Source organism: Maniola hyperantus, chromosome 4, assembly GCF_902806685.2.
Source record: "Maniola hyperantus chromosome 4, iAphHyp1.2, whole genome shotgun sequence".
Taxonomy (NCBI): Eukaryota; Metazoa; Arthropoda; class Insecta; order Lepidoptera; family Nymphalidae; genus Maniola; species Maniola hyperantus.
The window spans coordinates 3,722,465-3,735,143 of NC_048539.1; the positions used below are offsets into that span (position 1 = coordinate 3,722,465).

Consider the following 12,679-nt stretch of genomic DNA (forward strand, 5'->3'; position numbering starts at 1 on the left):
AGTATTATAAAAAAAGAATTAGCGAAATCGGTTGAGCTATTCTCGAGATTTGCGATGAGCAACACATTTAGTGATTCATTTTTATATGTATAGATTTTTAAGGTTCCGTACCTCAAAAGGAAAAACGGAACCCTTATAGAATCACTTTGTTGTCTGTCTGTCTGTCTTTCCTTCCTTTTTCCTTTTGAGGTACGGAGCCCTAAAAAGCAGTGATAGCCTAGTAGTTAAAACTTTTGCCAAGTATTCTGGGGTCCGGTTTTTGATTCCAGCTGCACTTCTAACTTTACAGAGTTAAATGTTTGTTTTAAGCAAATTAATAAATATCGCTTGCTTTTACAGTGAAACACAAGTACGTGAGCCTTTGAGTAAGCAAAATAAAAAAATATTGCAACTTTTCGAATTCGTTTAAAGTTATGACCTAAACAGAACGTTTGGAGTGCAAATAAAACTTTGCAATTCATTTCAAGCTGCTGCTCGATTTAAACAAACAAGTTTATTATACGGTCTACCAAACAGGAATATGTTAAATCAAATGTACCTATGTAGTTGTGCAATTTTATGAAATCACAGTGTACCTATCCATTTTAAATTTTATCAAATTGTGTCTGTACCAGAGTATGCCCGCGACTTTTTTTGCCTTTTTAGGGTTCCGTAGCCGAATGGCAAAAAACGGAACCCTTATTGATTCGACATGTCTGTCTGTCTATCTGTCTGTCTGGATGTATGTCACAGCCACTTTTTTCCGAAACTATAAAAACTATACTGTTAAAACTTGGTAAGTAGATGTATTCTGTGAACCGCATTAAGATTTTTACACAAAAATAGATAAGTAGGCAATAAATAAATAAAATAAAAAATAAAATAAGATAGTAGGCACATGGGCTTATTCAAGGGGCGGACCAACAACTTGCTCGTTTGCTCGCTATCTTTATTAAAAAAAATCAATTTCATGGTAAACCAATTTCAGTTTCATTATATAATATTGGTACGTAATACGCAAGTAAGGTTCGTAAATTGCGGCTTTGGGATTTCGTTCAATGATATTGAAACGTCAATAAGCTGCGAGAGAGATGTAAATCCTTACATACGAAGAAATTGGAAAATTATTTTGCTTTGACAATCTCTCTGATTCAGTAGGTAAGCTGAGGTCCCAAGTGACCACCCTATATTGGTAACGAATAATAATTTAAAATGTCTTCAAAAAACCCGACTACGGTTTGCACTGCATCAGATCTGGTAAGAGAAAATAGTTGAGGAATATTTTTTACATCTAAAAAATATGGTGCCACATAACCACCTTATTGACTTTTTTAAACTAGCTAATGCCCGTGACTTTGTCATCCGCGTGGACTGCACGCATTTCAAACCCCTATGTTACCCCTTTAGTGGGTTGAATTTTCAAAAATCCTTTCTTCACGTCCAGTAGTTTAAGCCTCAGAACAGGGACTATTAGAAGTAGCCCTATTGTGACATTTACCAACTGTTAGAGCGAGATAGCTAAATGCATTTAAGCTCTTATTAGAATGTGACAAAATGATTATGTTTTGTCCTTATCACCGTGGCCACTTTTTTTTGTTTGCCAAAATATATTTGTACGTGAGTAATTGGCAAACAACGTGAAGTGAGGTTATGTTGACTCAAGTATTTTAAAGAAATAATTGATTTGTTTTGTTGTTTTTTGTTTTTGAAGTTATTGTGCAATGGGTTGCAGTATACTAGGCTACAATAGCCGAAGCGAACGTAAATAGACGGAATAACATTTCACAAGTAAGTACCTCTGCTTGAGCGAGAGGGACTGAGGGGGCTAGTTGCATATCTGGAAATATCTGTGGTTTGAGCTGAGCGTTGATAGATCAGTCAGTCAATCAGTTAGACAGTCACCTTTTCCTGTCATAGATTATAGCCAGGTAGTAGTATTCACATTCCAGCAGCTCTAAGTTCCAGCGTCTGTTTTTCTCACGACATACGTAGACGTCTTTAGGTATGACGCGTTTGAAACAAAATTTCGTAAGTGTTTCGTAGCACTAATTATTTTAACTCGTAGTAAAAATCTGAGCAAGAAAATTAAAACAGTGTAAAGTGATGTAAACTATTTCGAAGTTCCAAGCAAAGTTCTTAAGGGTTTTCAAGTAATTTCGAAGTCTGCTTCAACTTCAACTACTTTGCGTCAAATGCTTTGTTTGTATATTGTAATAAGTGTTTGATGTTAAAAAACGAAATAAATCATTTGTTATAAAAAAATATTACCTACCTAAAAAAATATTTTAGGTGACGCCCGCGACTTCGTCAGCGTGAGTTTCGGTTTTTAAAAAACCCGTGAAAACTCTTTGATTTTCCGGGATAAAAAGTAGCCTATGTCCTTCCCCGGAATGCAAGCTATCTCTGTACCAAATTTCATCAAAATCAGTTAAACGGATGGGTTGTGAAAAGCTAGCAGACAGACAGGCACACTTTTACATTTATAATAATGGATGGATGCATAACAATTTCCCTGGGAACCTTGCCTTTTTACGCTGGAGGTCCCTTTCTTTTGGTTAATTTCAGGAGTTCTAAAGATACATTGTCTAATTTGGCTGGAATCCGCCGTGCGCGAGATTTAAGAGCACAATGTTTGTTTCTAATTAAATGAGGTCCTAAATCTAGTGCTATAGTTAAGTGCTTGTTTAAAAAGTTAAAATTTATAACCTTTTACTTCTTTTTTGTATTTTTATTCTACTTCAAAATAAGGGTGCTTTGGCGATGATTGTATTACCTTTTTAGACCATGAATTAATTATCAGATCTTCATCATCGCTGGCTCACTACAGAGCACGGGTCTCTTCTTAGAGAATGATTTTGGTCACGCTGGCCAAGTGCGGATGCAAGATGCGGATTTCAATCCGCACTTGGCCAGCGTAGTGGACTAAGGCTAAACCCTTTTCATTCTGAAAGGAGATCTGATTCATCATCATCAACCGATAGACGTCCACAGCTGGACATAGGTCTCTTGTAGGGACTTACTTACCTAAATGAAATAGATTTAAACAAAATTGAGTATGGCTAGTTTTTATTTATCATATTGTAATAAAATGAGTTCGTATTTCACAATAGCTGCGGCGACCTGCAACAGAAATAAGAGCTCCATCACCAGCAGACCTAGACGTATCTAGTAGTAGGTACATCTAGTAGTGCTGAAATACAACGAAGCAAATTTTTTCGCTATCTCGCGACTTTTTGTCGACAAAGAATTGCAAAAAAAAACAGCGAGAAAGCGAAAAATTTTGACCTGTCGTTTTCCCACATACACTATAGCCGCATACCTACAAAAGGACATGACAGAACCTGACTTTTTCACCAATTAACTATTTTGAAACAAACCTGCAAAAGCTTCTGTCGATCCAGATAAAAGAAGCCCATTGCGCTCAAAGCGATGTTGTCGTGAGTTAATTGATTCTTCAGACGATGGATCTGTAATTAAATGCAGAATTTTCAATGAAGAAACTCCTTTCTGCGTATAAATTGGAAAAAAACGAGCACTCAACAATTTTTCTCTTTCGTTACCTATATTACAAAAAAACGTTTTAAGGCCATCTAATTATGTTACCACCTTAGTTTTTGGTCACTCTACGATAAAATTAGTGCACTTATTTCACAGATTATCCATTTAATGTTCAGTTGCCCTAAAACCTCGTTCACATGGCATTAACACCACACGGTTTCTTTTGCTGGATAAAGCTTACTGAATAGAGTCCGCGACAGGTGGAGATGGCAATCGGGGTATGAGGGGACGCCCCGCATACCCGCACGTCACCCACGCTCGCCCGCACCGGGTTAGCGCGGGGGCTATACAAGTGTGCGAGGTGATCCCTCCCCGATCTCGACCTGTCGCGTACTATACCTAGCGTAGGGGCGTATACATTAAATAAAGAATCGTACACATGTGTGAATGGTTCTTAGTTAGTATTCTATGATTCTATAGGTGCTCAACGTATGCGGCACTACATATTCGGTAAGATTTGTGCTGCCGCTGCGCTTATTCAATGTGAACGTGTGGTCTAAAATAGTTCGAACATTACATGAAATTAAAGCTACTTACTAGGATATTACGAACCTCGATATTATAAGCGGGACAAGAGAATAAATAAGGTAGAGCCCTCTTGGAGTACAGATTGACATCAGCAGCTGCTAACACCACGCTGCATGCCCGAAGTAGTAGCCAGCCCAGAGAGTAGAAATAATAGATACGGTTGATCAGAACACCGTCCATCTTTCTGGTATTAAAGAAAACGTTTTATAGGTAACCATTGATTTATGATAATAAAATAAACCATATTGTTTGGTGGGGAATTTGATATGTGTGGTCTATAATATAAAAATGAATCACTAAATGTGTTGCTCATCGCAAATCTCGAGAACCGCTGAACCGATTTCGCTAATTCTTTTTTTATAATATTCCTTGAAGTACGAGGATGGTTCTTACGGAGAGAAAAATTTTAAAAGAATCGACTGTTAGGCGGTACTACTACTAGCCGATCTGTAATTTCATACGCATATACGCAGCGTTCGTTGACCTCTAGCGACAATCAGATGTTTTATTTTCAATATATTATGAACTTTTAAAAAATACAGGATTTTTATTATTTATTTTTTGCATTATTATCAGCTGTTATTGTTGGTAGGTATCACCTGTCTTCTTCTCTAGCGTTCTGGGTTCAACCTGTATATGCTAATACAATAATACAATGAAAAACTTATAAAACGAAAATTTCACCTTATTCCCTGATATAGTTGTAAACAGATGAAGTACAAATTGTTCAGGTTGGACAGCAGAAACAGAGCTCCGAGCTCCTCGTCAACCTGTCGGACAAGCGCCGACTGTTGCGCAAAGGCTTCTCTGATGCTTCGCCAAACATTCAATTGGTAGTAGAACTCTGTTCCGAGCTGTAGAAAAAAGGCCTTTTGCCATCATAATCTTTTATACATATACAAATACTTTTCCTGACTGACTAACTCGCTGACCCCGGCTGAGTTTGTTGTAGGCTCTTCCCAGACCTGGGCGCGTTTGGAGCCCTCATAGCTTTAGTTTTAAGTTCGCGTAAAAATTAACACCACTATATCTTACAAATCCAACAACCGACAATCAAAAAGTGTAATTTACTACCTATTTTGAAATTATTTGATTTGATTTGACCTATCAAAGCACAGCTCAAGGCACTGGCTGGTGTCAGGAACTTGAAATTTTAGTAGAAGGTAGATTCCTCTTACGACTGAGATAGGATAAAAGATTTTTGGAAATTCCACCCCTAAGGAGGTTAAATAGGGAAGTTTGTAAGATGTTATTTTTAATTTATATCGACAAGAATTTGTATTGATTAAAAATACGTGGGATTTCCGGAAATTATTTTAAAGTAAATCCCGTAATTTCTTTAAGAATTTCTTACGAGACGTACCTACACTCGTGTGATAGTGAAACAAAGTATATCGAAGGGTAGGCACAGGATTTACAAAGTACCTATTTACTTTAACCACAATATACACCTTGTTGATATTCCCGTCACGTTTCTCATATCTTACAACATGTTCGACGAAGGAGTTCAGCCGGCGGTATCGCGAAGTTAATCCCATACTTATCACGATGATGATCAAATCTTGAAAGTTCCACAGTATGGTTGCTGATTTGCTCAGAATAAATATCGGTATCCCCAGCCAGAGAGTGTATTCCCCTGAGAATAGAAAACGGTCTCATGAATAAATATTATGTTTCCGGTTACAATAATATATTATTATTATACAGAGTGGAAGTGATAAGTGTCCGTGTGGCCTTACATTCATTATCTTTGCCACGCTAAGCACTGAATACTAACTAAGTATCACGAATAACATTACTATCCTTAGTCTGCGGCCCAGCTGGGAGCAGGTGCGTCCTGTGGGGCGGCCAGCGGGCATGATGCCATACAACACCATGCCGGCCGCTCGGTGTCCGCGGGGTGATTACAGTCCGTTCACTATCACTTTTCCCCTGACGTTATGTTGGCACCATTGCAAATCACACAGTAAGAAACACTAAGCTCTAAGGAATAAAGCAATGGTGCCATTGACATAATTTATTTTTAATATTGGCAAATACCCAATTTCTTGTAAATATTATAAATAAATTAAATAAATAAAAGTTTATTAAACTCACAAAACAGTAGGTAAGGAAAAAAACAAATGTTCAAAATTACAAAATTAAAACTACGTAAAATTAAAACTACGAGCTAGAAAGTACTAAAAACAAAAATGATGTCATGTTTGAGCATTATGAGTTTGCTCTACACGCTGGCCGCCCCGCAGGATGCAGCCGCTTCCATCTGGGCCGCAGACTTACTCTGTGCCTGTGCTATCACTACGCAAAGAAGCAACACTCACATCAGTTTCACACACAAGTTTCTTCATAAACTCATATCATCATTTTAGGCTGCCTTTTCATAGGTACGCGAGAGACTTGCGTGAAACCGATCAATGTGTTCACTTATTTTCGTAGCTTTGTTGTGTAGAAGAGCTACATGTGTTAGTAGATTATTTATCTACCTACATATTATGCCTTGTCGAAAGGCAGCCTTATTTTCCTTTGTGACCATAGAGTATATCATGAAGGGCATACTTGTCATAATTCGATTCTTGGTTTATGACTTTGTAAAGAAGATATAAACTTACAAGTATGTAATAAAAATCCGTGCGAAGATAAAATGTAACGTTCGAAATATTCTTCAGGAGGACAATCTAGGCCTGTAGCTGATATCATACTTAAAGTATGTTCCACTGAAAAATAAACTGTTAAATTAAGAAGGACACTTTAAATCTAAGAGTATCTTAGCTATCGTAAGCTTTTACAACGCTTTGCATTATTATAGATATTATGTGACCCGCCCATTGCCACTTCAGCTTCGCAACCAGTGGGGCTAAGTCGATGCGGGATAGCGCGGGTGACTGACTGACTGACTGATCTATCAACGCACAGCTCAAACTACTGGACGGATTGGGCTGAATTTTGTCATGCAGATATGACGTAGGCATCCGTAAATTGACACCTCATTCATCAAAATTGGCCCAGTAGTTCAGCCGCTACTGTGGAACACACAAATAAAACCTACATACATACATACATACATACTGCTAAAATCATAACCCTTCCTTTTTGATCTGCCGTAGTAGGGTATAAAGGACATGTAAGCTACTCAGTATTTACTCCATGGGATTTTTAAAAACCTGTATCTAGGAATACGGACGAAGTCTCGGGCATCGTCTAGTTCAAGATAAAATAAAGAGCTTTAAAAGCTTTACCAATGGCACATAAAATGATGAAGCTAACAACAAAAGTGATCCTTCTTTTGATGCGAACATCAGGTGACAGGAGCAGCCCTTTTGTTTCCATCCTTAACCAATTGACGGATAGCTTTTTCCATGTATTGACAGCCCTCCAGCAAAGTATTAGTGATAACACTGCGTTGCCGTAGAATATCGATCCTGACAGCCGTCCTATTAAGGTACCTGAAAATATCAAATTCAAATTATATTATAGCAATCGGGGTATGAGACGAGAGTCTTGCAGTACTTGGACAGCGCGGGGGCTTTGCAGGGCGTCCCCACCCCGATTGATATCTCGACCTGTCGCGTACTAAGTATATGTTGATCTTTTACACGACACAACGCGACGACGGCCAAGAAAAGGAGTGTAATGTTTTTAAGGCTCAAGTATCTGTAGGTATGGGTAAATAGCATAATAACTAAAGCGTCGTAACTAATATCAAAAAACTTCTTGCTTTCTTTATCACTATCAATTTGCGAATAGACACCTAACTAGCTTTGGTTTCAGGGGTTGGCGAAAATAACTCTAAAATGCACCCCCTACGCTGAAAATTAATATCGATATTGCCCGTGTAGATTTGCCCAAGTAAAGTCCATGACATCATCACCATGAACTGCGTTTATTCATGATCAAATGGTAAGTAAGAGTAGTAAAAAGAAAGAAAATCTATCAAAAATATGACTACCGTGAGCATTATGTGCCACTCCAGTCAGAACCCGGATCAGTCTCCAAATAGCAGCGACCTCGATTCCAGTCAGCATTATCAATAAGACTATAGCCCAATATAAAGCGATGTTACCACCATAAGTCGGAATGCCAAACCATTGAGCCGTAGTGAAAATTCCTAATACAGTCCTGAGAAACATCTGAAAACAAAATAGTAAAATAGAACTTTACAAAAATCTAAATATTTATCACTCCAATCAAGAAAAACAGTGAATTTATAAGTAAAAGAACAAGAATCTTGGTCAAGTAAATTGTACTCTGCTAAAATCCAAATATAAGAAAAAGGCTAATCCATACATCATTTTACTTTTAACCTAAATGGACACATTTCAATAAAATCTATTGGTATCATATTTATGAAGCGAAATATCATTTAATCTTCTGAAATTTCAGGGGCTATAATATAATTAAAGCCTTGAGTGATAGCATCATACAGCAATACCTAATTTAAAAAAAAACATTCAAAAATGTAATCGAAATGGGTGTTGATTTTGAAAGGAAATGAACGAATAACCTATCTGATTATATTATTCGTAGTCTATACCTAACCCATCTCCGGGATTCAAGCTATGTCTGTACTCTGAACCCGTTGAAGTAGGTTGAACGGATGGGCCGTGAAACATTGAACCGATGAACAGACGGATAGATAGGTAGACATAATATAGTAATATTAGTACGTAGGTATAGACTATTTTAACCAAATCCTTGGTACTGACAGTTGTAACAAAAAGATGATAATAAAAAATTCTTACATCACGTCTATGTCGAGTATTGTTCGAAATCTTTTTGTTCTTCATTATTATTTTCTTTCATTTTCATTTTGCCTGAAAAATTAATCAGCATTTTAACAAAAACTTTGTCCAAAATAATTGAGATGTGATTTTTAGTACTACTTTAGTGATACTATGTACGGTTGGCCTCAGAATTCGCGTAGCAATTCCTCAAAACTATAGCACCAAAAAACAGTCGCACTTATGACCTTTTTCTATAAACACTCAGATGTGCGCACAACCGTGCAGGCGTAGGCATTTAATTGTACAAGAGGCTTTTAGATTAAATGAATGAATAAGATTTTAATAACTGAAAAAGACACTTTAGAGATGATTAAGCTGCCAACGGGTCTACAAGACTCTACGGGACTCAAATTTTCTGGTCAATTAGTCAAAGTCACAGTGTCCGAGTGACGTCAGTAGGTATTCTCCAACATTCTCCTAGGCACTATCTTCAATAAAAATAATACTTTTCATTTTTTTGAGAAAAAATAAAAAGCCTCTTTTTAGCCTCGAGGCCAAATTAACAATGTGAATTTTGTATCATTTTGCAATTAATTATAGAGATTTATTTATTACTTACTTATGCTCGCGACCTCGTCCGCGTGGACTACAAAAATTGCAAACCCCTATTTCACCCCCTTAGGGGTTGAATTCTCAAAAATCCTATCTTAGCGGATGCCTACGCTTTAGCTATCTGCTTGCCAAATTTCAACCCGAGCCGTTCAATAGTTTGAGCTGTGCGCTGATAGATCTCTCAGTCAGTCAGTCACCTTTACCTTTTATTTATTTAGATTTATTTACCTTTTATCGGTCCATGTTTTCTGTATACACAATGCACTACTTCTACAGTCTACATCAATATTCATAAAATTAACATGTAGTGTTAGAACCATTAATATTTTATTGGTCAATTGCCGTAAATGTATGCTTATGGTATCCAATAATGTTTTAGTATGAAAATTATAGCCTCACAACATAAATTTATTAATGCTATAGAAACGGCCACTAGTAGTTTATATCGAAACTAATGCATCTTTTATTTTTATTATCTGACTCGCAATAAAATGCAAGCATTTTTATTTTATTGTGAATCCGGTGGACTTCCGAACCCCCTGTTTTACTCCAATAGGAATTGAATTTCCAAAAATCCTTTCTTAGTGGATGTCTATATCTTAATAGACATGATGACAATGTCATGCATGCCAAACAGCCCGATTTATCTGTCTGTCTGCTTTTCACGGCCCATCCGTTAAACCGATTTTGACGAAATTTGGTACAGAGATAGTTTGCATCTCGGGGAAGGACAAGCTACGGCAGTCAAATTACTTCCGGTGGCTATGATGCTAAATTTATTAGTGGTGGAAGTACCGGGATAACTAAACCTTAGATAGATAAGATATGTTATGTGTGGCACAACTTACAATATAAGCGTTTTATCTTTCTTTCTTTATTTTGTCCTCCAAGGGCTTTTGTCCTTTGTCTACTTCAGTATAAAAGTTAGAAAATATCAAAATACTTATACCTAAACGTAATTTTTTCATTTCGTTATAAAGCTCTGCGTGTCTGGTGAATATTTTCTAACAAAATATCTAAAGTACGCGACACGTCGAGATGGCAATCGGGGATGGAACGCCCCGCACACCCGCACAGCCATCGCGCTAAACCGGTCTGAGTGAGCGCGGGTTTCGTGCGAGTGTGCGGGGCGTCCCCCCGCCTCATACCCAGATTGCCATCTCGACCTGTCGCGGACTATACTAGGTACTGAAATCATGAAATATTTGATTGATTGAAGTACCTAACGAAGGTTTCGAAAATGAATAATACCTAGTCGTCGTCTCGATTTTTTACGCGGACTGAATTATTTATGTCTATTTTGCAAAATATTTTCTTTTCCTATTAAAACTAAATGATACACGCGACTCCATCCGTTTGGATTTAAGTTTTTGAAAATCCCCTTGGAACTCTTTGATTTTCCGGAAAGTAGGATCCTATATCCGTCTCTTTGATGTACTAAGTTTAAATATCTTTGTACCTTTCCTCAGAATCACTTAAACTGCTGAGCTGCGCAAAGGTAACAGACCGATAGATAGACGGACGGACGGACGGACAGACGTATAGACAGACTGAGAGACAGAAACACGCTTTTGCATTTATAATAATCTAAATGTATAAAAGAAAAAGGTGACTGACTGACTAACTGACTGACTGATCTATCAACGCACAGCTCAAACTACTGGACGGATCGGGCTGAAATTTTTGCATGCAGATAGCAATTATGACGTAGGCATCCGCTAAGAAAGGATTTTTGAAATTTCAACCCCTAAGGGGGTGAAATATGGGTTTGAAATTTGTGTAGTCCACGCGGACGAAGTCGCGAGCATAAGCTAGTAAATAATAAGGGTAGTGATTTACAATTAAAAAAATATTTACCTGGTATTTTCCATGAACGTTTAAATGTGTACTGCTAAATATTGAATCGCGTGCCATGACTATTATTTGAAACCGCTAGGTAATAGAACTGCACTCACATGCAACTATATCGGTGTAATCTTCATGTAATTAGTAGATATACGATCAATGGGTTAATAGATTTAACAAAAAGTTGTTCTTGTAAAATGAAACTTTTCATAGAAATCTTTCTATTCAAGTTAAGACTCCGTCACACAAAAAGCGCACGACTGCAACTGTAAGATACTTACAACAAAGAAGTCGTGTGCGTACACATGGATAACCTCCCTGGTTTATTAGTTAATCCTGTTCATATAAGCGAGAGATCTAGGCTTCAATACTTGACAAGGGCAATTTGAAAACTTATACCTAATTTTTAAATTGGCTCTTACATTTCTGGTCATTTGATGCCACCCTACGAGTAAAATTGTGGCGCGAAGCGATTTAACGTCCAATAAGATATACTACCTATAGAAACCGATTAAATGAATAATGAGTTAAAAAACTGTTATAACTATTGTTAAGTTAGCCCACTTCCTTCGTACTACCATAACTTACCACAGGTAAGATAACTGTCAATGTCATAATTCTCATCGATTAAAAAGAAATACATCCATACTAATATTATGAATGCAGAAGTGTGTCTATCTGTCACCTAGATTTTCACAGCCTATCCATCCTATCAACTGGTTTTGACGTTTGGTACAGAGTTAACTTACATCATACAAAATTTTATTCCGGGGAATCAAAGAGTTCGAACAGAATTTTTAAATACTTAATTTCCCCTATAACTAATACGAGTTTGTACTCTTACATCTTATGTACATATACGTCATACTATACGAAGAGTGACTCAGAAGTTGTATTACAATATTTTTTTATGTGTCCGGTTGGTGTCGATCGGGCATCGCTGCCCTCGCGCATTTTGTATGTTCAAGCCTTTATTCAAGAGCTCGGCAAACTTATCGCCGTAGTTTGACAGATACAGATTGACGATCACAAAAACACCTCAGATTTGCTGATACTCAACACTAGCTAAAATGCACTATTGCAGCAACAATGCCATAAATTCAGGCATTTGCAATAATTGAGACTGTAGTAGTGTGATAATGACAACTTTCGTGCTAAAAGGGCAGTTTAATCATAACTTGGCGTGCTATTCAATATTTCCAAACAATACGAAATCATTGGTCACTTATAAAGCTCATTTCACGCTACGGGATATAAATTATGTTATAGCAAATAAACATTCAAGGTTACAATAGGGCTAAAAATGAGCCTCAATAGCTCAACCGGTATAGGAGTGGACTGAAAACCGAAAGGTCGACGGTTCAAACCCCGCCCGTTGCACTATTGTCGTACCTACTCCTAGCACAAGCCTGACGCTTAGTTGGAGAGGAAAGGGG

General features: G+C 37.3%; 1 protein-coding gene across 1 annotated transcript; it reads right to left on the reverse strand.

Annotated features, from left to right (window-relative positions):
• Window positions 1–3,032: 3,032 nt before the first annotated feature.
• On the reverse strand, window positions 3,033–9,968 carry LOC117996970 (gustatory receptor for sugar taste 64a-like). Its single transcript, XM_069509793.1, has 10 exons — window positions 9,627–9,968; window positions 8,805–8,876; window positions 8,012–8,192; window positions 7,302–7,508; window positions 6,675–6,779; window positions 5,517–5,701; window positions 4,750–4,919; window positions 4,090–4,249; window positions 3,357–3,446; window positions 3,033–3,099 (listed from the first exon to the last, which is right to left on the reverse strand). Exons 2-10 carry the CDS (start codon window positions 8,847–8,849, stop codon window positions 3,046–3,048), a joined length of 1,197 nt encoding a protein of 398 aa, XP_069365894.1. The 5' UTR covers window positions 8,850–8,876; window positions 9,627–9,968; the 3' UTR covers window positions 3,033–3,045.
• Between the last annotated feature and the right edge of the window lie 2,711 nt (window positions 9,969–12,679).

What these genes read in the sequence shown, in the direction of transcription:
- LOC117996970 (XM_069509793.1), bottom strand. Translation starts at nt 8,849, where the DNA reads ATGAAGAACAAAAAGATTTCGAACAATACTCGACATAGACGTGAT. An exon ending in GTGACGGGAATATCAACAAG is followed by an intron (nt 4,920 to 5,516) that starts GTGTATATTGTG and finishes TTTTTTCTACAG; the next exon opens with CTCGGAACAGAGTTCTACTA. An exon ending in ATCGACAGAAGCTTTTGCAG is followed by an intron (nt 3,100 to 3,356) that starts GTTTGTTTCAAA and finishes TTTCTGTTGCAG; the next exon opens with GTCGCCGCAGCTATTGTGAA.